The sequence below is a fragment of the Cucumis melo genome, chromosome 6, assembly GCF_025177605.1.
Source record: "Cucumis melo cultivar AY chromosome 6, USDA_Cmelo_AY_1.0, whole genome shotgun sequence".
Taxonomy (NCBI): Eukaryota; Viridiplantae; Streptophyta; class Magnoliopsida; order Cucurbitales; family Cucurbitaceae; genus Cucumis; species Cucumis melo.
In genome coordinates, this window is record NC_066862.1 from 3,695,660 (window position 1) to 3,718,358 (window position 22,699).

The 22,699-nt window shown below is 33.4% G+C and overlaps 5 protein-coding genes across 12 annotated transcripts; 2 read left to right on the top strand and 3 right to left on the bottom strand.

The window, feature by feature from the left end:
- Positions 1-385: 385 nt before the first annotated feature.
- Positions 386-4,982, bottom strand: LOC103483646 (CRM-domain containing factor CFM3A, chloroplastic/mitochondrial-like). Its single transcript, XM_008440359.3, has 9 exons — positions 3,756-4,982; positions 2,635-3,130; positions 2,438-2,568; positions 2,004-2,354; positions 1,579-1,735; positions 1,210-1,502; positions 1,032-1,091; positions 861-947; positions 386-764 (listed from the first exon to the last, which is right to left on the bottom strand). The coding sequence occupies exons 1-9, from the start codon at positions 4,659-4,661 to the stop codon at positions 600-602; spliced, it is 2,646 nt and encodes an 881-aa protein (XP_008438581.1). The 5' UTR covers positions 4,662-4,982; the 3' UTR covers positions 386-599.
- Positions 4,983-6,827: 1,845 nt separating this feature from the next.
- Positions 6,828-7,457, top strand: LOC103483648 (DNA-directed RNA polymerase V subunit 7-like). The gene has a single exon (XM_008440363.3). The coding sequence runs from the start codon at positions 6,828-6,830 to the stop codon at positions 7,398-7,400; it is 573 nt and encodes a 190-aa protein (XP_008438585.1). The 3' UTR covers positions 7,401-7,457.
- Positions 7,458-8,764: 1,307 nt separating this feature from the next.
- LOC103483647 (PRA1 family protein D) lies at positions 8,765-13,265 on the top strand. Of its 6 annotated transcripts, XM_017043579.2 has the most exons (3): positions 8,765-9,421; positions 11,339-11,380; positions 13,081-13,265. In XM_017043579.2, the coding sequence occupies exons 1-3, from the start codon at positions 8,911-8,913 to the stop codon at positions 13,119-13,121; spliced, it is 594 nt and encodes a 197-aa protein (XP_016899068.2). In that variant the 5' UTR covers positions 8,765-8,910; the 3' UTR covers positions 13,122-13,265. The 6 variants fall into 6 exon arrangements, with proteins under 6 accessions (XP_016899068.2, XP_016899069.2, XP_008438583.2 ...); XM_017043580.2 differs by lacking the exons at positions 11,339-11,380; positions 13,081-13,265 and adding an exon at positions 10,058-10,287 and having other exon boundaries at positions 8,770-9,421; XM_008440361.3 differs by lacking the exon at positions 13,081-13,265 and having other exon boundaries at positions 8,771-9,447; positions 11,339-11,359.
- LOC103484181 (E3 ubiquitin protein ligase DRIP2-like) lies at positions 9,980-11,891 on the bottom strand. Of its 3 annotated transcripts, none has more exons than XM_051086080.1 (6): positions 11,722-11,891; positions 11,529-11,628; positions 10,813-11,469; positions 10,657-10,707; positions 10,429-10,501; positions 9,980-10,226 (listed from the first exon to the last, which is right to left on the bottom strand). In XM_051086080.1, the coding sequence occupies exons 1-6, from the start codon at positions 11,840-11,842 to the stop codon at positions 10,008-10,010; spliced, it is 1,221 nt and encodes a 406-aa protein (XP_050942037.1). In that variant the 5' UTR covers positions 11,843-11,891; the 3' UTR covers positions 9,980-10,007. The 3 variants fall into 3 exon arrangements, with proteins under 3 accessions (XP_050942037.1, XP_050942038.1, XP_050942039.1); XM_051086081.1 differs by having other exon boundaries at positions 10,813-11,448; positions 11,722-11,890; XM_051086082.1 differs by having other exon boundaries at positions 9,982-10,226; positions 10,840-11,448; positions 11,722-11,890.
- Positions 13,266-17,798: 4,533 nt separating the features above from the next.
- On the bottom strand, positions 17,799-20,388 carry LOC103483649 (auxin-responsive protein IAA14). The gene is made up of 5 exons (XM_008440366.3): positions 19,953-20,388; positions 19,579-19,808; positions 18,924-19,059; positions 18,729-18,790; positions 17,799-18,178 (listed from the first exon to the last, which is right to left on the bottom strand). Exons 1-5 carry the CDS (start codon positions 20,198-20,200, stop codon positions 18,141-18,143), a joined length of 714 nt encoding a protein of 237 aa, XP_008438588.1. The 5' UTR covers positions 20,201-20,388; the 3' UTR covers positions 17,799-18,140.
- Between the last annotated feature and the right edge of the window lie 2,311 nt (positions 20,389-22,699).

Below are 22,699 nucleotides of genomic sequence, written 5' to 3' on the forward strand. Positions count from 1 at the left end.
TGGCCACGTCTGGTGCTCACTTCATGACCGCATCAGGAAGTCCTCGATTAGTGACAATGTAGAAGAAAATTCTGGGTGTTAAGCAACATTTTCACATATATATTTATATGGGAATGGCTCACTTCGAGGAGGTCAAGTACCTTGTAACTATAACCACTGGCCTCTTCCTTGAGTGCTGAAAGTTTAACCTTACAATGGCAACACGCATCGTCCAAGCGTCTAGTACCTTCACACGACATAATTTTGCAGCTACAAATGAAAATTTGATTTTATTCTTTAACGTTGAACTCAATCAAAAGGTATCAGAGAATCTTCAATCAGAAGTTGGTCCGTTCCTAATCATGTAGTTTTTCAAAATTTGTTTGCCTTGCAAATCTCTTTCCAATTTTCATCAATGGAATTTCTGCCGTATGCTATAAAAAATGGAGCGTTTCAACAATATCGATGGTGTTGTTTTATTTATACATCCTCAGCAAACTGGACAGACATTCCTAGTATACACTGACTGAGACCTTTACCACCAGCGCTCCCATCCCTTTGTTCACACTGTTATTTTGTTTCATCTTCTTCATCAAGCACCACGTGTTAGATATTTATTTTCATACTCGACGTGATTCAGATGTCTCATATTCAACCTCTGATTCTTGTACTTGGATTCCATGTGAAATATCTGCTTCTAGGTACTCGTCACTAGCGATGATATCATCTTCATCTTCAACATCACTATCCTCACCATATGCCTCATATGTACCGTAGTCTTCTTCCTACAACCAAAAAACCAAACAATAAGAACATGAAGTTAGATCTGCAGATTACTGATACTAACATAGCAGAAATGTATCGAGTAAAAATAAACAGACCTCCGAGTCATTGTCAGTAGGATAAGCAGAATCTAGAGTATTATATAATACTTCATCCCCTTGGTCTTTCACCTTCTCCATTTGTTCCTTTTGACATAGAGGATATCAAATAAGGTATCAAATTAGAGAAACAAAAAGTAGAAATAATTTCTGCAGTTGCGAGAGACTTACAATCTCGGATTTTAGTTTGTCCACTCTACTCTGCATTGCTGATATATGTTTTAGCAAAGCCTGTTGAGCAAATTAGTGAGAAAACCAAGAATCAGTAAATGTTTACTTCGTTCTTTGTCTATAAGTTCATACGCATGAGAGCTTTTCAACTATTAGAAAAGAAACTTAAATGTTGTACCTCATGCCTTTGAAGCTCGATCGAGCGTGCTAGAGCCTTCCTCTTTGTTAAAAGATTTTTGGGTCTCAGCAAAGATGGCCGTTGATAATCCTTTCCCCGATAAACGATTATAGCATATGCTTTGGAGACTTTGTCAATTGAAACTAGGACACCCCCACTCTCAGCTTCGAGTTGCAAAGCAATCTTCTTGACATGGTCAAAGGAATTGGCTTTTATCATGATCTTCACCAATTCACGATACTTCCAATGCAAGTGCATGTTCTCCACTGTGCCATCGAAAACTTCACGCCTACCTGAAATAACACCACCATCCAAGTGAGTGATTTCAGATTCTGAGTAAATGGAATATGGTGGAGGGAGTTGTTTTACCTAGAAGCAAGAAAGCTTTCATTCTTAGACCAAGCTTACGAAACATAAATCTTTCCTCCTCAGTTATGCTATCAGGTTCAGCCTGCCGTTTCGCTGGTGTCATAAATGCTTCGACCTTAAATAATGCTTGTTCGGCTTTCACCAATTTTCTTTCAGCCTAGAGAAGACAGATATTTCAAATAAAAAAGGATTCTACTACATCGAGATAAGAAGTCCCATATCTTAAGTAGTCAGTTCATGAGTTATGTTTATAATGCCAACATCACAAGGAGATCAACAAAATTAAATCTCACATTCTCCAGTTCTACCAAAAAGGCAGGTTCCATTTCCAACATCAAGAGCAGAATTCTAGATAAAGTAAACGCAATTAACAATTTGAAAAAGATCTAAGATAGCAGAATTTAACCCAAGTTCAAGAAACTCACAAAAGCAAGCTTCCGTTCCAACTTCCTAACAAGGTCGGTGTGCCTCAATTGTTCAGCTTCCCGCATTACGTTTTCCTTGTGCTTGTCATCCAGAGCCTTTCCCCATTTAGCATCAGCATCTAGTGTTTCCTCTAGAGAACCAGCAGTTCCAGATTGCTCTGTTTTCTCAATGCCAGGTACCACTAAGGCTGATGCTTTCAACCTTGCCTGTTCTTCCTCGTCCTGTAGAGATTTTGCCAACCTCTCCCTTTCTAGCAAAGCTTCAGTTACCTCAGGCGACAAGAAACTCTTTCCTCTATAGAATACCAGAAAGTCTTTGTTTCTTGACAGAAGAATGCCTCCTGTCAATTTCTACATCAACCGCTTAAACATTCAATTCATAAACTCGCTATAATGTAATATGAAAATACCACAATTATCCATAAAAATGTTACCTTGATCTCTTCGGCCATTCTTTCACTAGTAGTCAGCTGCACACCTCGTTTCAGGGCAATTTTTGCAATTGAACTTCGTTCCCACAATTTAGCCATTGCAACAGCCAATCCTTGAAGCTGCCTGTTTCTGCCTGTATCCACAAAAAATATCACCACCTGCAGCAGATGTCACCAAGAATTTGACAAGGAGAAAATACCTAATGCAAAATGAGGAGGGAGTCTTCTGGCAAGTCTTCTTAAGGCTGTGGCTTCCTTAACTCCAAGAGAAGATCTCACTCCATAAGGAAGTATTCTAAATGGAGGTTCATAATCAGGAACTACTCCTGGGAGCATATCTGCATCTACGGGTAAAGGATCCAATCCTGGCCAATCTGTGTATCTTGGACCCAAACCATCCAGCAATTTATTTACTTCATCCTCATAATTCACTTGTACTTTTGTCAATTGTTCGCTGCACTGTTCACCCTCTATGGAAGTTTCTTCTTTTTTTTGTTGCAAAGCATAAACATTACGGTGAGAAGAAGATTCAGAAGGAACTATAGTACTAGCACCAGTTCTAGGCAATGCAGTGATTTCATTTCTCTTGTAAATCCGTTTGTTAAATTGTGGTGCTTCAGGAAGTTCATAGCTTACACCTCTATATAGAGACACCGAAGTTCCTGACCTCCAAATAACCAGTCCACCGGTTTTTCTCTGTTAAAAGAACAAATAAAACAAGATAAATGATCACACCTTTAGTTGCAAAAATAGAAATCATATCTATTAAGAAGTTTTTGTGAACATAATCATTTCTTACAAAGCTCAAAATCAAAATCTGAACATCAATAAGCTTGCAGGTATTTTGATCATTCTGAAACATTGCAAAAAATTTATCCCAGTATCTAATCATGAATGCTACATTCAATATAGGCATACTTGATCACATCCAGAGAAGATGGTAGCACGTCAACAAAGGAAACTGATATACAATTTCATGCTTTCATCATTGGCTGGGACATGGCTCTCAAACAGTTGTCCCAGCATCAATTGACAATTCTTTCAATGAAAACACACTGGGTGGATAACTAAGCCCATATCCAGCCTATCTAGGAAAGGAACTTTGCAAGCAAGGAACGCCTTCCATGTGGTCATTTGATCTTCTATCTACCATGGTAGTTTCCAATCGGTTTATCATCACTATTACAAGTACTTCATTTGCTAGCTCAATCTTCAGCTTTTTGTGAGATAACATTAAGCTTATGGAAACCAAATAGGTAGTATTTTGCAAATACCAAAAATTTCACGAGCAAACAAATAAAAAACTGCATAGAAAGCAAACCTCCAATATCTCGTGCATCCTTTTCATGTTAAGTGCAGGAGGACCTTCAATTTTAAGCCTCACAATCTCTGAAGATTTCCATTTTTCATGAATGACACCCACAACAGCTTGAGTCACTCCACCACCTCCTATCTTCATCTTGTGTTTTTTCTGGAAAGTCAAGTTCCTCAGCCTTCTCAATTCTGGCTCAGGAAGAGTCAATTCTGCCAAAGATGCCCTGCCCCTTCTCCTTGTTGAATCCCCATCTGTATCTTCCTTTTCTTTTGGCTTCTCCCATGGAAACCTAACTTCCCCATTACTTCCAAACATGTCCTCATCTCCCATAGGCGATTCCTTAGAAAACCCACCTCGAGTATTAGGCAACATTCCTTCCTCAATATAAAGTATGTCCTCCACAGACCCCTTTTCAATGGCTCTCTCTTCCCCCTTCTCTTTATTCTCATCGTCGATGTACCCAAATTTCTTCAATTTCCTCACAATCTTCTCCATTGTACTCCCGCCACTTCCATCATCATCAATCCGACTACTAGCTCTATAACTCTTTGAAAAACCTGTTCTTGAAATTGAAACTTCATTCTCATCGCTACTGGGATAGTCCAACACAGCACGAGGTGGTTTAGGGCGATTTTGTTTCGCGGTTTCATTCCACCTGTCTATCCAACTAACACGTGATAAATTTCTTCTCAAATTATATCTGTAAATGGGTGTTCGTGAGCTTAAACTCCTATACGATATTCGATTGGAAAAAGTACCGGTTGTTAAATCATAAAACGGAGAGCAGAAAGAGCGGTTTCTGAAGACAACAGACGAACCGTACTTCAGTAAAATGTGAGAACCGTGGAATTCAGTTTGAAATGTATCGAAGAAGTTCGTGGCATGGCAAAGACGACTGTGTAATAAAGCCATCGGTGATTACAGAAGCATAACTGCTTGCTTCCCAGACCACGAACGAAGTAGATAGAAGTAATGTAAAATCAGATTAATTGAAGATACGAACTTGCTGAGCTCTACTTTTCTTTAATTCTTTTCAATATCGAAAATTATCCGCGGCAATGGTGGGGAGGCTCGCCGTCGCCGTCGAAAGACGTGGTCGTTTGATGTTGCCGGCTGAGAACGCCGCTGCCAAAATCGTGAGAGATGAGATTTTGAGAAAAATGGACGATTTTGTGATATTTTTCTTTTCAAGGGCATCTTAGACTTTTCCCCTCTAAAATATCGTAGCAGTAGCCCTCAAAATATTTAAAGGAAAATGGCTCAAACTCAAGTGTACTCATTTTAGTACTTTATTTATTCTAATAAAAAAATCCTTAAAAATCGAAAAGTTTTATGTTTCTCATCTCTTATTTGATAACTAAGAATTTCCATTAAGATCCTCTGTTGTAATAAAATGATTTTTTTAAAAAAAAATAAACGTTTTGAGGAATCATATTCTATTATATGTTTCTTCTTCTTCTTCTTTTTTTTCCCCCCTCTTTTGATTCTACTATTATTTAAGTCCCAACTATTCAAATTTGCAAAATGTTGAATAACAATATCATGCAATCCAAATGTATGGTCAAACAAGTTCACAAGTAGATTTTTAAAAATTACTTGAAATTAAAAAAACAAAAAACATCCAAATTAGATAATGGAGCTCGAAGTTGACATTAAAAGTTCTAATTCTTTAACGTTTTGTTTACTATGTAAGTATCATTCTAAAATAGATGAAAACGAAGAAGACTCGATGTCGAAAAGATGGACACGATAGCACACTACGATCATGCAGTACATAGTTGTGTGTATCTTTCGAACATTCACAACAAAATAAAATTTTGATTTTATATTTAAATAAATAATTAATATATATATGTATATATATATGCTGATAAGCATGAGCAGATGTATATGCGAAAGGATTTATATTTGTAGTACACGTCATTGATCATATCGGAGAAAGGCATCGGAGCAGCTTTCCTTTTTTCCAAAATCCATATTTTCTTTTTTGTTTTTGTATAAAAATGGCAAACCCATCTCCCCTTTACTTTTATCCGCTCCTCCGATGCACAAACATCCCAGCATTTCTTCTTCCTAATGCCCGCCCAATTTCATTTCTTTACTTCTTCCCAATTCTCCTCGCCGTCCTACTCAGGTAACTCATCATTTTCTCCGCCTTTTCCTTCTAATCCCTTTCCCAGATTATGCTTCTTCGCTTCCTATTTTCATTTTTGACAGTTTAGGGATGCTTTTCATTTTCAAATTCCGGATCTGTACCCGTTTTCTGCTTCTCTGTAATTGTAAGATGATTGAATTTCTATGCGTTTTTTTTTTCCTTTCATTCTTCATTTGTGGCTGTCTCTGATTTTTCTTCTGTGGTTTGATTCTTGATTCGATCCTCTGTCTGGATTCGGGATTGGTGATTGGTGATACGAATTTCTTATTTTTGTGCTGATTAACCGAATTAAAGTTTTTCTTTTTTATGTGTGTGTGTGGTCAGTTTGTGAACAGAGATTCGGATTTGGTTTAATCTAAATCTCCTAGCATAATCGGGTGGATCCTGTGTTTATTCGTGGATTACTCCTTTTGGAACCAACCATTTTGCTATCTTTGTTAGAATTTTCGTTTTCTTAAGAGTTAACAGTATTTAATCGACGTGGATCTTCAAATTTATGACATGGAATCCTTCTAAGTGCTGCTACCAATATATTCCGCTAACTTTATAGGCCGATATGAAGCAAATGTTTTCTTTCTATCATTTGCTTTAGTTTTACCCTTCAAGTGATGGTTGGAGTTATGGCTCTAACTCTCCCAGTCTCAAGCATTTTTCATCATAGAAATTGCATGTGGGTGGGTATTTGAACATTTGATTTTAAGACGGATCATATTTTAGCTTGGCACCATGTGGCATGTGGGTGAGTCCGTACAGTTTAATGCGGTTGCATATTTTATCAGATAGTCTAAGAAAACAAATTTGGTGAATCAAATGTTCTTTGCATTGTTGTTCTTAACATTGTTTCGGATTCAACAAATTTCCTGTTTCTTACGAGATGTAAATTGATAAATGTTGGTTTTCTTGAATGTTATCAGATCTAGGAAATGTTTTATGAAGTGGAACTAGTGAGAGATGTGGAAATCACAGTGGAAAAGGAAAAGAGAGATGCTCACAACTTCCAGAGGTACATTATAACATGCTTATTAGAAAACTTACTGAAGGAGAAGGCCAACAAAGACCATGGCTATTTTCTTTCTGTTACTAGCTTGAAGAGCATAGGCAAGGGAGTTGTTAAGAATGAGTCTCAATGTGTTTCGTTCCCCATTACCTTTATTTGCCGAACCTTTTTGCCTTTTGAGGGGGAGATCTTACATGGAGTTGTTCGTCACATATTTCAGCGTGGATTACTCTTAAAATGTGGACCGATCAAGTACGCATTTCTTTCAGCTCGTAAAATGCCAACCTACCAGTATGTTGGTGGTGAAAATCCTGTATTCTCAAGCAAAGAATTTGCTACGATTGGAAACGATGTTGTTGTACGGTTCAGTGTGCTTGGTGTGAGATGGATAGAGAAAAGAGGATGTATAAAAAAAGAGTTTGTGATGCTTGCTAGCTTAGAAGGTAACAACTCACTTGGACCTATTTCATTGTCGGACTCCGATGAGTTTGACCTGTAAATTTAGAACACAAACCACAAACTTGGGAATGTTTCACTGTTATATATTCTCTTACAAGCCTTGGTTTTTTCTTCCTTCCCTTTTATATCCGTTCGATGTTCAAAGTCCATGATAATTCAAGATTCCTGTGGAATGTTAATTTGAATGTCTTGCATTAAGGACATTTGAGGTCTGGATGGTTTAAATCTTTAGTTGGAGAATAGATACTTGCAAAACAGTATTGGACTTCTGAGTTTGTATTCAAGATCTTAATAGAATCGATGTTTGCAATATTCTACTTCTAAAGTCAGTTGCATTGAAGAACAAAAATGGGTGGGTGGGTGGGGGGGGGGGGGGGGGGGTGATGGCATATGTCAAACCACTGATACGGATGTCTATGTCCTTACAAAATACAATCCAATGCATCTCTTGTTTTTCATTGATTCAAATAGCGATGGGTTGTTGTGAATTGTTATTCATCCACCTTATAAGTTTAAATCTATGTCCAAGTTGGATAAATATATCATGTTTGTAGTAAAAAAGTGTCATTATTGGTTAAAAGAAGATGAATGAGTTTTAGAGTTATCTCGACTTCAAATAAAGAAGAATTTTGGATGTTATCCTTCTTTTAGTAACTTGTATAACAAAAGTCTAATGTTGGTGGTACCTTTTTTTGCTTGTATATTCATTCATAATTATGGTTTATTTGCACATTCTTATATTTATATAAAGTGCTATGACTTTGGTCCCAATGTTTTTTCAGTTTTTTTTTTTTCCCATTATAATTTCATCACAAAAACTACCCCCAATAAGCCATCCATAACTTTATATTGATGAAATTTATACTAAAGTTTTGGGAACATTGACTTACATGGTAACTTTGTTAAAATACAAAGTCCAAAATAGACGTTTTCAAATCAAATTGAATAAAGATTCACAATACAAATCAAAGTGGAGTAGAAAATAATAATAAAAAGAAGTATTTAAAATTCAAATAAATTCATAAATATTCTCAATACCACTTCAAAACTCTTTTATACATGTTTTGATTTAATTCCTACACGTTTTATCTTGATGGGCTTTTATATCGTATATAATCAATAAACTCATAGCTTATAAAATAAACATATCGAATTTGAAAAACAAAAAACAATGATCATAGTATATCTCATAATCTCAACATATAAAAAAGCAATAAAAATATGATTTGATTTCTTTGAATTTCGTAATTGGTTTTTTTATTTTTAAGAATACAACATTACAAGAAGATTGAAGATTAAATTTCAAAACAAAGTGGTTAACAGTTGAACTTTTCCAGATTGACCGTTGACTGCTCTTTCTTTCATATACACTTTTTTTCCTTATTTTAAAATTTTAATTTCGTATCTATAAAATTGAATTGGATCATTCACATAAATCAGTATAAAGTAAGGAGAGATTGAAGATTTAAGTTTGGGAATTGGGATCTTCCTCTCTTTTGTATTTCTTTCCATTTCGGAGCTCCGGCGAGAATTTTCAGAGTTTTATACCAATGTCTACCGCTGAATTCGCCGTCACTTTCAAGGAAGCCGGTCGATCCGTCATCGCAACTCGCCGTCCATGGCGGGAATTCCTAGACCCATCAGCTCTCAGCCTCCCTTCTTCCCTCTCCGACGCTACGACTCGGATTTCTCATAACTTGACCCGTTTCCTTTCCAATTACTGTCTTGTCGTCTTGCTTCTCATTTTTCTTGGCCTCATTTACCATCCATTTTCCATGATTGTCTTCTTACTCGTCTTTGTTGCCTGGTTCTTCCTTTACTTTTCTCGCGATGACCCAATTAGGGTTTTTGGTTTTGAGTTGGATGATTTGGTTTTGATTATCATTCTTGGATTGTCTACTGGTTTGGCGCTGGCTTTGACTGGGGTTTTTGTGAATGTGCTGATTTCACTTGCAATTGGGGCTGTGGTGGTTTGCTTGCATGCGGCTTTGAGGAGTACTGAGGATCTTGTTGGGGATATGCAAGACCCTTTTGGGGATGCCCTTTTGGAGAGTCCAAGAGGTGATTACAGCGGTATCTGATTGAATGTGGGTTTGTCTCGAGATTTAACCATTTGAACTTCTGTTTTTCTTTTTCAATTGGTTTAGTGATAGGAGTTCCATAGTTTGCTGGTCTATATACTGGTATTTTTAGATGAAATGTACATTGCAGAACACGATGAATTGCAGAAAATTATTCATGCCCATAATCTAGATTCTTGTGCGTTGTTGTTTTGAATTGAAATTAGTTGCTTGGGTTGTTACTGTTGATGTATGTTTCCCAACTTTGTGACTGAAATGGATTGTTGAGCCAACAAATCATTGCTTTTCATTTCTTTTGGGTTTTGATCACATGAAAATTTTGCCTTTAGTTTCCTTTCTCCTACTTATGAGCATGTTTAACATTTAAGAAAGAGTAGAAAGGATATCTCGAGACCTTAATGTCAGTTTTCCTCGTATTGTATGCTCGATTCTCTTTGGATTAGTTGACCATGTTAACCCATTTTAGTGAAGAAGAAAGAAGTTGACCCTCTAAATTGAGGCCTGTTGTGTAACTTGTAAGTGGGAAACATGCGAGACAGATGCATAAAATGTGTTTATTTGATCTCTTATTGAACACCATTGTTTAAGTGAGTACAAATGTTTGTGAATTTTCCAGGGTGATAACACTTCCGACCATAAGATAGAACCATCACGAAATCCTTGGCTGAGCTGCCCACAGATATTTGTATTAGTTCTACTGTTGTGGTTGTATGTCGCCACAGTTCCACAATGTCATGTAGATGCAATGTGGAGCTCACTGGTTGGCCCTTGAATGAGATTTCCACCTGTAAATATTGAGGAAATGTTATTACTTTATAGCTGTATAAACTGACTCTGCTTCTTGAATGTTTGAACTGTGCATCAATTTTAGTTCATTTTGACATGGATGCCTTCATGCTTGCATAAAGTGACATATGTAGAATCTATTTAGATCTTTCAAACAGAAGGAAAGCTAATGTAACTAAGGGGAAAAAGATGGGTTATTACCTCAATCTCACTAGCAAGACCTAGTTTCTTCGCAAGATATTTCTGGATAAATGACACTGGTATACTGCCATCGCTGTGTATTGAAGATCAAAAGGAAAATCAAATGAGAAACTTATTAATTTACTCGAAATATGCAAGAAATAGGAGCAGGACAAGGGAGGGGAGGGCAGTTGCTTTGGTTTGCTTATTGTCAAATAGGCTACTATTACTGTAGGAAATCGAACTAACCTGACCCTCAAGTAGTTTGAGGAGATCTGAGGCAAAGGCTCATTTCCTTCCCTGGTAAAGTCAATTAAAAGTTCTTATCAGTGTTTGGTCATTCACAGGAGTAGAATAATAAACAGAACCATTCATTTTCTTGTTCTAAAGTTACTAAAATCTCACTGGTGATCAGAAGCAACTAGTGCAAACCATATAGGACTTGATGACTTGTTGCATTGTCTATCTGCATCAATGTCACCTAAAGGATCGTGCAATTTACCAGAGGATCCGTTGCTGCTAGCTAATCTTTTTTCCCTCGAAATATCCTGCAATTTTTCATGTTCAATAGAACCTGAAGTTGTTCCATAAGATCCTCTTTCAACTCTTTCCATAATTGGCTTGTTACCATGTTCTTGAATATTACAATAGTTATCATCAATCTGGATTGTTTCTGCCTTAGCGAGAGTATCTTGTATCTTACAATCATTTGAGCATGTTACACTTGCTTCCTTTTTATTCAAATCATCAGTTATTCTCTCCATTACTTGGCCATTGTTCTGCTTATTTAGATCAAAGTTAAGTTTTTTGTGATCAATCATGGTGGAAAGGCATTGTTGCTTGGCGAAGCTCTCTTGTGATGTAGATGTTGACAACATTTTTGTTGTTCCAGAATCAGTAGTTGTATATGATCCCTCTTTTCTTTTGGTAGGCAACGAAACTGAGGACGAGGATGACAACTGTGTTTTCTCAGGTTCCTTCTCCTTCCTCACTTTACAAGGAAATATCTTTTCCCTTAAATCATCCATTGTATGGTCTGCCCTGCATATTTTCAAACGAGCACTGATTGTATTTTAGCTCTAAATTTAACGAAGGATTAAATTAGTATAAAGGGAAAATACCTGAGTTTCTCCAAAGGCACACCCCCTAAATTTGTGTTGCAGATAGGACAACCCTCTAATTCCTCTTCAGCTATCTTCTCAGATATACAATCCCTGCAAACTAAAACACAATCCAACATCTGTTTATACGACAATTTAGCATAGGAACCATAATAAAAAAGAAAGAACCAAAGGTTGAATGTTTATGAATTACATGTGTGGAGGCATTCCGATATGGTGGTAGCATTAGTGAACAAGTTATGGCAAAGAGGGCATGTCAAGCAACGCATGAGCTTCTCAGTGGGTAATTTCACCGTGGCGGTTGCCGTCGTCATTGGGCGAAAGAGCGGTGGTTGATAGAGAGGAAATTAGTGGAAGGGTTGTGTTGTTGTGTCGTGTGTAAGCATAAAATTAAAATAATAAATAAATAATAATAAAAAGGGGGGGAAAAAAGAGGGAATTAAATTAGGAAAAGGATTAAGAGCATTTTTCTCGTGGGTAAGGAGTTGGGCTTTTGTTTAGGAAATGTTTGTTTTTTCCTTTTTCTTTGTGGACAACGTTGTAACGTTCGTTCCGCCTTCCACTCTTCTTTTATCATTATTTTCTTTTAACACACTTTTTCTTTTTTCTTATTTCTCTACAAATAATATATATATTCTTCTTTCAATGCAAAAACAATATATATGTTTTTCTATGCATTTAAGTACATAATTACAACAAGATAATGCTAAAATGATCGTAATTCAATTGATACAAAATTTTGTATTATCAATTCCAAGATTTATTTGACTCTACCACAATCATATATAGTATATGTAATGTCAATCAACTTTTGTTAACACCAAGAAAGAGAATTGATACAATTAAGAGCTCGTTCATCTTGTCAATTATGATCTTCGAGTTTTCTAGAGGTCTTTTTTAAATTTAGAAGATGAAGTCTATGGTGAGTGAATCGGGATATGTTTCATTCCCCCACGCGAAGTAATGACACAATTTCTTTGCTAATTCCCTCATGTGTTGGACACTTAGAGCATTTTTGTCTCAAAATTTTTCTTTAATTCGAGTGGGATTTTTTTTCTTTAAATTAACAAAAAATCCTACCATGGATGATTTTGAAAGGAAGGGAATTGGGCCGAGGAGGCCCACTAGGCTAGGGGATTTTTCAGGCTTGAAGGTCGAGGTGGACCCACTCTCCTCAGCCTTGGTAATGGTGGTCAAGTGTGTGGAGGCCTACTTGGCCATGGTTTGGGTTGGGCCGAACTCTGGGCTGAGGTTGACTCCACCTCGGCAGCCTTAGAGATCGAATCCAACTCTTGCTTAAGCTCACCCTCCAGCCTAAGAATCTCACGTAGAATTCAATTAGAAAATCAAATATAGTCAGATTTCGAAATAGAATATGAGAAGTCCTAAGTCAACCGATCTATAAATATATCATTTTAGTCTCATATGGAGTAATTTGAATCTTACTCTCAAACTCTTTCAGCTTCTTCATATTTTTATTGTTTGATTTAAGCATCTAAATGTATGTGACAAGTATTATATCAATATATATTTTTCTTTTTCTCTTTTACAGGTTATGATCACATTACATCCAAAGAAGACTATCGACCTTAGAAAAGGAAGATTTAAACGTTACATCTTGCAATTAAAAGTAAATGTCTTGGCTGCTAAGTCATGTTTGACATTAGCCACATTTATTCTAAAGGGTTGATTTTTACAAGTAAAATCTTTAACCTTATAAAAATTAAGAACTATTAAGAGTATGATAGATTAGTCAAAGTATGATTTGCATTTTACAACTAAATTTGACATTTTTCACATTGATTTCAAGTTCCAACAAATAATGATAATAAATACAAAAATAAAGATGTTGAAAATATAGAGGACATGATTCGATTTCTTTGGCACAAGACAAGGGAGAGATACAAAAGGAGACTAAAGATACGCAAGAATTATAACATAAAATATTGTTAATCTCTATAATATAAAAGGTTACATATCATATTTATACATATATATATATATATACATATACATAAATACATATATAAACTAAATTAAGTTCAGTTACTTAAATTTTAAACTTGGAGAAATGACAAATTCAATAAGCCCCATCTAAATTTGCTAATGAAATTGAAGTGAAAAGTAGAAAAAATGCCCTTAATTTTCTAAAATAATTTGATTGTTATGTTATTATTATTTGATTACCTTTTAGGATATTTTTTTAATTTTAGTTAGCCTTGTAAAATAGTGCTGGTTCTCTTTCTGATTGTCATTTGTTACTTTTTTTTTTTTTTCAGTTTTAATCAATTAGGTTTTTGATGTAGTCCTCTGTTTATTTTCTGATTGTCATCTGTAGTTTTTTTTAGTTAGCTCGATGAGATATTTATTTGATTATATTGATTACCTTCTATTGTTTTTGAAGTATCTTCAATTTTATTTAGCCTTTTGAGACGGTCGTTTGATTACCCTTGATTAATTTTTATTATTTTTATTTAAACATAATATATGAAATATGATTACCGTGTGATTGTTATATGATTACCTTTATATTTCTTTTCTTAATTAGTTGATTGTTTCTAATAGTAATGATAATAACGTTTTTGTCAATTAGTTAGTAGTTTTGAATAGTGCCCCTTGATTGTCTTATGATTTCCTTATGAATTTACTTCTGTTATTTGAAACAATTCGTAGCGTTTGGTATTGTTATCCGATTATCATAGTTAGTAATTTTTTTTTCTTTTTGGCAAATAGAAGGAGACAACGCTAGTAGATCTTAAGTTGCAGCAACACGCCTAGAGAGATAAAAAAAAATATACAAACTTTTGGAGGAGATTTTGAAGTTGTCATCGTAGGTATTTTCGATTAGGCTTCGGGATAGAATTCTTGATGACAGAGTCTTTTTTAAGTGGCTGATATTCTCAATTTTGGCTTGATTTTCCACCGATCGTGAAAAATTCGAAACCTAATCAAATCAAATTCACAGTGGATGAAACAGGAAAAAGAAAGAAAAAGAAAGAGAAAGGAAAACTTAAATCTTCACAAAATCAGCTTGAAATTCAACCAATTTTTGCAAAGTAAAAAAAAAAAAGAAAAGAAAAGAGAGAAAATGAATCTCGACTGGTTGCCATAAGGAGGAAGAAAAGAAACTATGTATTTGAACCATTGAGAGTAGTTTTGTAATCAAAAAAATATATTGAAAAAACAATGTGATTTGCCATATTTACGTATTTTTATCATATTTGCAATACTGAAAAATGGTAATTATATAGATACTAATATATTAATTATTTTTGGTACATAATGCAATTCCCATATTAATATATAAGTTATGTAGTTAGATCATTAAATATTTCCTCCACTTGTATAAATTAAATAAAATATATAGTTCTAATAGTTTTTTTAATGAAAGAAATAACATTATACAAAAATATATACTCTTATAATTTATTATATAAATGAAGGGCGTCAGATCCAAGAAATCAGTGAGATGATGGAAGGAAGCAATTGAGGAGTTATTTAGGCATTTAATTTTAGTTATTATACATTGGAAAACACTAGCAGAAGCATCCATGCCTATTAATTTCATACATATGGGTTAACATTACATATTCAACAAGTTTTAAAATTAATCATATATCATATTATAACATCAAAGTCAAACCAAAAAAACACATAAAATGTGGTATCAACTTTGAAGTAATTCACCTTTTCTATACCGTACAAGAAATTGTTTCGATAATTTAAGTTACGCTAACAACAAATGAATGAATTTAGTGTGTGATCATTTAAAAGGTTTTTTTAAGTTCAAATTATATTATTCAAAAAATGATATTTGATAGTTTAGAAATGTCAAAATTGTTTTGAGTAATTTAGATAATTTTGGCGTAAACACTAGTGATGCGCGCTCATGTTGAAGAGATTGTACGACATGCCAACTTCAGAGCGTCCAAATTAGAGAAGATTCATCCTAAAGTTGAGAGAATACTCTTTCAAGAACAAATATTTAAATATTTTACTAAATGTTTAAACAAAGCTATAGGACATAGAAAGATCGATTTGACATATTTTACCCAATTAAATATCCTATCTAATGTTAAATTGTCCTTTTATATTTAAAATCATTTTAAAAGAGAATTACAACCAAACCAAAATTCATTAGCTTTTCAGAAAATCAAAACAAAAAACTCATTCATCTTACTATCATATTATAAGGCCAAAAAGAATAATAATAATAATAATAATAATAGCAAGATGTATCCACGTTAACTCTCAAGTTCTAAATATAATGAGAAATAATCTTTTCAATCTATATATATATATAATGTGGAATATGTAAAAAGAAAGTCCATCGGTTGACGTCCTAATTTTAATACAAAGTTTTGAGTTTATAAACATTTTATAAAACAGCTTCAAATAAGGATAGTTCAATAAAAAAAATCGTTTTAATAAAAAATTCTTTCGATCACTTTAGGTAGATATTCAAAGTTGATTGATCAATCAAATATAACTTAAACTGAGTTATATATATACACATCTTTTTTCTTTGGTTGATTTGGCTGTTGTCTCTCTTTGGTTGATTTGGAAAGAAAGAAATAGCATAATTTTCAACGACAAGGAAAAAACTCCTACTAAAATATGGGAAGATATCTGTGTGCTTACTGCCCTTTGGACTATTAGATCTCCAAAGTTCTGTAACTATACTGCTGGCACCATTACTCTTAGTTTAAATGCTTTCGTTTAACTTTCTTTTGGGTTGTTCGAGCTTATCTCTAGCTCCTTTTGTTTTGTTCTCACGGCTTCATGTTCTACCTTTCTTATCATTAATGAAGTGGGGATGATGATGGTACTAAGAGGGTGTCTACCTAGTGGAGATGCCTGGATGCACCTACTGACCTAATGTATCTTTTTTAAAATATATATATATATATATATTTATACATCTTTTTTCAACTAGTTAAAAAATTCAAATGAATTGAACTAGCCTCTGAATTCGATGTGTGTTCGATCTAATTTATAGTTAGTCTTATAACGTAAACTCTCTCACAAATGTAATTATTGTGAAGTTTAATATTCCTCAAACTTTAGAGATTTTTTAAAATAAGGATAGCCAATTTTATTAAGTTTGATATACATTTTCCTTTATTTAAAAAGATTGTTTTTTTTCTCTTTGAATTTCGTAGTTTTTTTTTTCTCTAAGAGTGAGATAAGAAGGTACGGGTGTATCTGAATATCCCATATACAGTAATACCCATATGGTGGTTTTGGAATTGAATTAAATATTTGAAATTATATTATATACACTCCATCACAACATCCAAAACAATATATCTAAAAAACTTTGTTCTAAAGAATAATGATCAACAAAAATAATTGAAATTTCTTTTCACAATAATAATTGGAAATTTTTTTATGTGTAAATCACTAAAGAGTTGATTAGAACTAGGAAGTTTATCTAAAACAATTTTGCTCCCACTATCAATTATTTATAATAATTTACATCGATCAATCATCATAATTCCAACAAAAACATGGATAACACTTCCACACCCTTCTTTATCTCCACACATTATTAATCATATTTAATTATACTATATTAATTAAAGCCCATCACAAATTTTGTAACAATTTTAACAACAAAATTTAAAATAAATATATGGCTATCAAACTTTAGTATCATGTAAAAACAATATGCTTTTTCTTACTTTTTATCTTTAATATGGAAGACTAATAAAATGCTAAGTTCTCTTTTTCCGTCCTCATAATATAATATTAATATACCAATATAATAACTTGTAATTAAACAAATGAATATTATTGATATATTAAATTAGAGAGATTAATAGTTAAATAATATTTTTGTTGTAATGACCCTTTTACCCTTCAGCTGTTGGGTTAGTCTTGGGCAACCCAAAACAAACTTAACTCATAATAAGCATATAATAAATTAAACATCTTCATAAGCATCCACATGCTCATGTTCCCCCAAAGAATAATAAATAATAATAAAAACTTTTCTTTACCTTTTTTTTTCTTAAAAAAAAAAAAAAACCCTAATGGCTTCCACACCTTCAAATCATTACAATATATGCAACAACTAATATATATATATAGGGAAATCAGGAAAAAAAAAAAAAAAAGAAGAAGACAAATGGGTATCTTATTTTAGCCACAATTAACTATACAATATAAATTTTAAAAGGAATCAAAATAATCTTTAACAACCAACCAAAACCAACACAAAAGAAAACAATGCAAATAATAATAATTAACAAGAGAGATCAAAGCATATAAAAAGCAAAGCCCATTATAGTTCTTTTTTTGGTAATAATTAAACAAACATTTTAAAAGCAAAACAAACAAACAAACAGCCAGACAGAGTACTAGGAGAGAGAGTTTATTTTTTTTTTTTTTCCTTCCTTGTTTGGCTATTACAAATTAATTAATGTCCCAAATCTCTTTTAATATCTATATACGAATCATAAAACATTAAAAATTAAAATTAAAAGAAAAAAAAAAGAGAAAAAAAGTAGAGACATTGCAATCAAACAAGATCCATATGCTCGATCCATCTGTCTTGCCTCCTTTGTTGCTTAATTATGGGTCGACCAAATCATGGAACCACCGCCCTCTTTAGCTTCTGCTTTTGCATTTTTCCATTGCTCTTGGGGCTGAAATTTAAATTAAACTAACTTTAGGACTTTAAAAGCTTCACTTCTTTCTTTCCTTTCTTCCTTCCTTTCTTTCTTTTATATATATCTCCTTATTAAACCCTTTTTCTATTATTATCATAAGGTTTTTAATTCCCTTTGGGATTTCAATGTACTTTCTTTATTGAATGACACTTTAAAAAAATTGATCATGATGAAATGTACAATATCATGGACCCCATAATTTCACATTCTTTAATATACACTTATAGGGCATGCTTTGATTGATTGAGAATTACCATTTTCTCATACGTGAATACTAATTAACAAATTTGAAAAAAATAAGGAAGAAGATGCTTTAAATGACAAAGTTATGAAAAATATTTATGAATAGAGCTGTGAATTTGTGATGGGCTTAAAAATAGATATCCATAAGTGTCTATCATTAAAAAAAATAAATATCTATATAGTCGATTGCAATCTATTCTAGATAAAAAGTAACTAAAATTTTACTATTTGATTCAAAATTTTATATATTTGAAAACTATATTAGATGAAATAATATACATACCAAGTCCAATAGCTTCTGATCCTTTCATTATCCTTAAGCGCTTGCATGAGTCAACAAACATCCTAAAGTGGATTAAAATGTAATTAATATTAAGATTAGGAGAGAATTAATAATTAATGGATGTAAAAATATAATTGTGTGGGGGATTGATTGGTTATGGAGATAAGGAAGTATTTAGTTGGAATAAGAACTTACTCCCAAGGTACATCTCCAACCAGCATCCAATCACCATCCTTATCTTCATAAGTTGGCACATACTCAGAGCTGTTCAGAAGATCCATCAACTTGCTTTCATTCATGAAGTCTATCATTCCTTGGGCCCCATAGTCACCTTTACATTTTATTATTAAACATTATCATTAACACTTCCCCCAAACCAAAAAAAAAAAAAAAAAAGCTAATTAATTAATTAATTAAATTTTTTAATTCAAACACATATGATAATTATTTTGAGAAATAATAATAACTATAATAATAAAGCATTATCATAGCTAGGCTGTGATGTGCCTTTGATAATGATTCCAAATGATCCCACATATTCTGGCATCAAGGGTTCTTGTGTTTCCAGATCTAACCTAATTCATTTCATAAATCTCTCTACCATGTTTATAATACTATAAATAATTCATTTAAATAATAAAAATACCCATATTGAAAATAATGTATTTTATGTTGAGATAACTAAGTAGTGCAAATTAAATATTTCTAATTATAAACCATATCACCTTTAATATTATCTCACTAATATTTAACTTAGTAAAGTAATTAATCTGTTTCTGAGAAAAGAAAATTAATGAGACTCATCTTCACAAGTACCAAGAAAGAAAAAAAAAAAAAAAAACAAACTAACCGGCCATGGTGAAGGAGCTGAACATCTTGGCCAAGGCGTTCGAGAGCTCTTGGTAGCTTTTGTACATCTTCAGGTCGACCTTTCGCAGATAAGGTGCGCCATCCATACAAACTTTGACAAACATAGCTGAACCGCCGCTGCTTCCGCCTTTTTCTCCGGAGTCAGGGCTCTTTTGAGACATCGCATTCTTCCGGTAGGATCGCACGGGTGGCCATCCCACAACTTGTGCCCTAAAATATTCACTCATATACCATCAAACAACATATACTTAAAAAAAATTATCGTAGTCTATCAGCTTTAACACGTTTGAGTTAAAGAATAATCAGGAACGATAACGATTATCCTCAACATTGAGAAAATAGAAAGAGACATACTTGGCAGGTGGCTTTGCAGGATCTTTAGAGGTTATGAGATTCTCCTCATCAGTCGAAGTATCACTATTCTTTGGAGTCAGATCGACGGTAACTCCAGTCTTAGATTGGATATTGAGTTTCAGATCAACGGTTTCAGAGAACCCTCTTTTTCCATTTGCTTTGGGAGTCTCGGGCTCGGCGCCACCGCCGGGAAGGCCGAGACAGAGATCAGTTTCCAGCATGTTGACCATTTTGCGGCTAACCTCCATGGAAAGTTGTTGTTCCGGTAATAAGGCAGAGAAAATTAGAGAGCTTTTTAATTTGGCTTGCCACTTTCTTGATCCTTTCTCTTTTTTATGTTATGATAATTTGGAAATTTGGGGTCGGGGTTTGGGTGTTTGAGGAGAGAAATAATATTAAGGTGCGTGGAAGTTTGTGTAGCGTGTGGTTGCATGTGCATGTCTTATCAAGCTCCCTCACTAATGGGATTTTGCCACGTGGAGAAATATAGGACCGTTGATCTTGGACTTCTTCCCCTATATATATTTATATATATATATATGTGTGTGTGTGATTTTATTTGGGCAAGTTGTGGTTGGTTTTGGAGGGAGCCAGGGTAACATGGCTTTGCCTCCAATTATGATTCATCATATCTTTCTCTTCTAATTCCAATTAGTCAACCATTAATCACATGTGCTCATCTCCACCCCAAGCTGATCTCAATGCTACACACACACACACCCCTTTCTTTCCAAATTAGATCTCTTTCTCTAGCTAGCTAGAACCCTATAATATCATATCCAAATCATGATTTTAGTTAACAACCATTATTCTTTGTATTAGTACCACCAAATACATATTCAACCAAACAGAATTTTGGATTGACTTTTTTACCTGTTTAAAATTGTTTATTTTCACTTTAAAATACTTCTTTTAATTAAGTATTCGAAAAACCAATTCAAACATACTACTGTTTTTCTAAACAAACATGAATGGATGAAAGTATCTCCTGTAACTGAAAATTGATAATTTGGTAAAGCATAGATATGAAAACTCGATTGCCTTAAAAGATAAAAACAAGTATTTTATCAGACAACGATAAAATAAATGGTCAACCATTTCCACAAGACATTATATGCAAATCAGAACACACTAGGATGTGCTAAAGTTTAGTATAATTTCTTACTTTTATCCATTTTAGTTTATATATAGTACTTATAGACATATGATCTCAATTGAAAAACTATACATTCATCGAGGTTATGACTGCAATGACTATTCTCATGATAATCTTGAGATATAGATTCAAAAGGAGTGTCCTTGAAATTATAATTAATAGATGTAAATCCAATTTATGTTATTTTTCACACATCCGATAATATAAAACTGTCAACCACATCGTGATAACCTCTTCAAATAAATGTATATTATGGTTCATTCATGATTATTTCACGAATCCACTTTGGTCTATGCATTTCTAATAAGTAATAGTAATTTTGATCTTTAGTTGTAAAATCCCAACAAACAAATTGATCGTTTAGTTTTAAATTAGCAATTATTTTTTATCTCAATAACAAACACAACAATCTCAAACACATAATATGTCCATTTTAGTCTATCTACTTTTCTATAAAAACTCGTAGATGTTTTCATCAACATGAAATGACTAAAACATTAGGACCGAAATATCAAGAAGAAGGGTTGATTGAATAGAAGAGAGGAGGTATGTCTAAATTTAGGGTTAGAAAGAATATGGTGGTAAGTTAGAGACAAGTCACATCTAAGAAGAGAGAGAGAAGGAAACATTTGTAAAGGTAGCAGGTAACCTTGCTCTGTCAACGTCGCTCTCTCAAATTAAAACTCAAAGCCCCTCAATTGCTCTCTCTCTCTGTTTTAAAGCTTTGATATATATATATATATATATATATATATATATATATATATATATATATCCACACTCACAATGTTTCTTCTCTAGCCAATCCTTTATTAAATCCCTGATGTGAATGCTTTCCTAACCACACGTACGTCTTCTCTTTCATCAAACACACTACTCTCTAAACCCCCACTATATATATCCCACTCATTCACTTATATACATATCTTTTATATGTGAGTCAAAATCATATAATGTTTTTTGGTCCTTATGTATGGTTATGGTTATCCTCCTCGTCTCAAACAGCTCTCCCCTTTCTTATCTCTCTCTCTCGCTCAACCATGATCCCAAAGTACAAAGCTTTAACAGTTGTTTGAAATTAGTTATTATATAGCATGCATCTACGTTATAATAGTTTGTGTTTGAATTAATCTTTTTTAGTCTTAATATATAAAATAGTAAACACGGTTACAAAGTTGGAAACACACTAATAACTATACTAAAGTCTCAAACATAAAGTGAGTTATAATACTTACTTGGAATTCAAACACCCCTAAATTCATCAGTACTCGTAACTAGGTGTAATGTCATTTAATTAGATTACTCCTAAATGGTATTCATCATTCATATTGTTTGAACTTTGATAAGTCAAATTCATATCTAGTTAAGCCACATGATGAACAAAATATCTCCGTTGGGAGTGAGGGAAGAAGTACGTGTCAATTACAATATTGCTTAAAGGCCATTGTTGGAGTTAGAAATATATACTTATGTATTGGTTCTTATGTGCATCATAGACTTCATTTATATATTTCATGCATTCCATCTAATTATTCAATCATTATTCATCACATGTGTTAATTTCGTCTTTATTTTTTTTTGAAACATTTTA

Bases quoted from the DNA above. Each gene is read 5' to 3' on its own strand.
- LOC103483649 (XM_008440366.3), bottom strand. From the start codon at position 20,200: ATGGAGGTTAGCCGCAAAATGGTCAACATGCTGGAAACTGATCTCTGT. The intron at 19,809-19,952 runs GTATGTCTCTTT...TGAATATTTTAG, and splicing joins CCTGCAAAGCCACCTGCCAA to GGCACAAGTTGTGGGATGGC. The intron at 19,060-19,578 runs GTTAGTTTGTTT...TAAAATGTAAAG, and splicing joins CAGCTCCTTCACCATGGCCG to GTGACTATGGGGCCCAAGGA.
- LOC103483648 (XM_008440363.3), top strand. From the start codon at position 6,828: ATGTTTTATGAAGTGGAACTAGTGAGAGATGTGGAAATCACAGTGGAA.
- LOC103484181 (XM_051086080.1), bottom strand. From the start codon at position 11,842: ATGACGACGGCAACCGCCACGGTGAAATTACCCACTGAGAAGCTCATG. The intron at 11,629-11,721 runs GTAATTCATAAA...ATTGTGTTTTAG, and splicing joins ATCGGAATGCCTCCACACAT to TTTGCAGGGATTGTATATCT. The intron at 10,708-10,812 runs GTGAGATTTTAG...TGACTTTACCAG, and splicing joins CTAGTTGCTTCTGATCACCA to GGAAGGAAATGAGCCTTTGC.
- LOC103483647 (XM_017043579.2), top strand. From the start codon at position 8,911: ATGTCTACCGCTGAATTCGCCGTCACTTTCAAGGAAGCCGGTCGATCC. The intron at 9,422-11,338 runs GTGATTACAGCG...TTCTTTTGGTAG, and splicing joins CCTTTTGGAGAGTCCAAGAG to GCAACGAAACTGAGGACGAG. The intron at 11,381-13,080 runs GTTCCTTCTCCT...TCTCTTTTACAG, and splicing joins TGACAACTGTGTTTTCTCAG to GTTATGATCACATTACATCC.
- LOC103483646 (XM_008440359.3), bottom strand. From the start codon at position 4,661: ATGGCTTTATTACACAGTCGTCTTTGCCATGCCACGAACTTCTTCGAT. The intron at 1,092-1,209 runs GTACAACATTTA...TTTGCTCAACAG, and splicing joins TCGAGCTTCAAAGGCATGAG to GCTTTGCTAAAACATATATC. The intron at 948-1,031 runs GTAAGTCTCTCG...CTATGTCAAAAG, and splicing joins ACAAACTAAAATCCGAGATT to GAACAAATGGAGAAGGTGAA.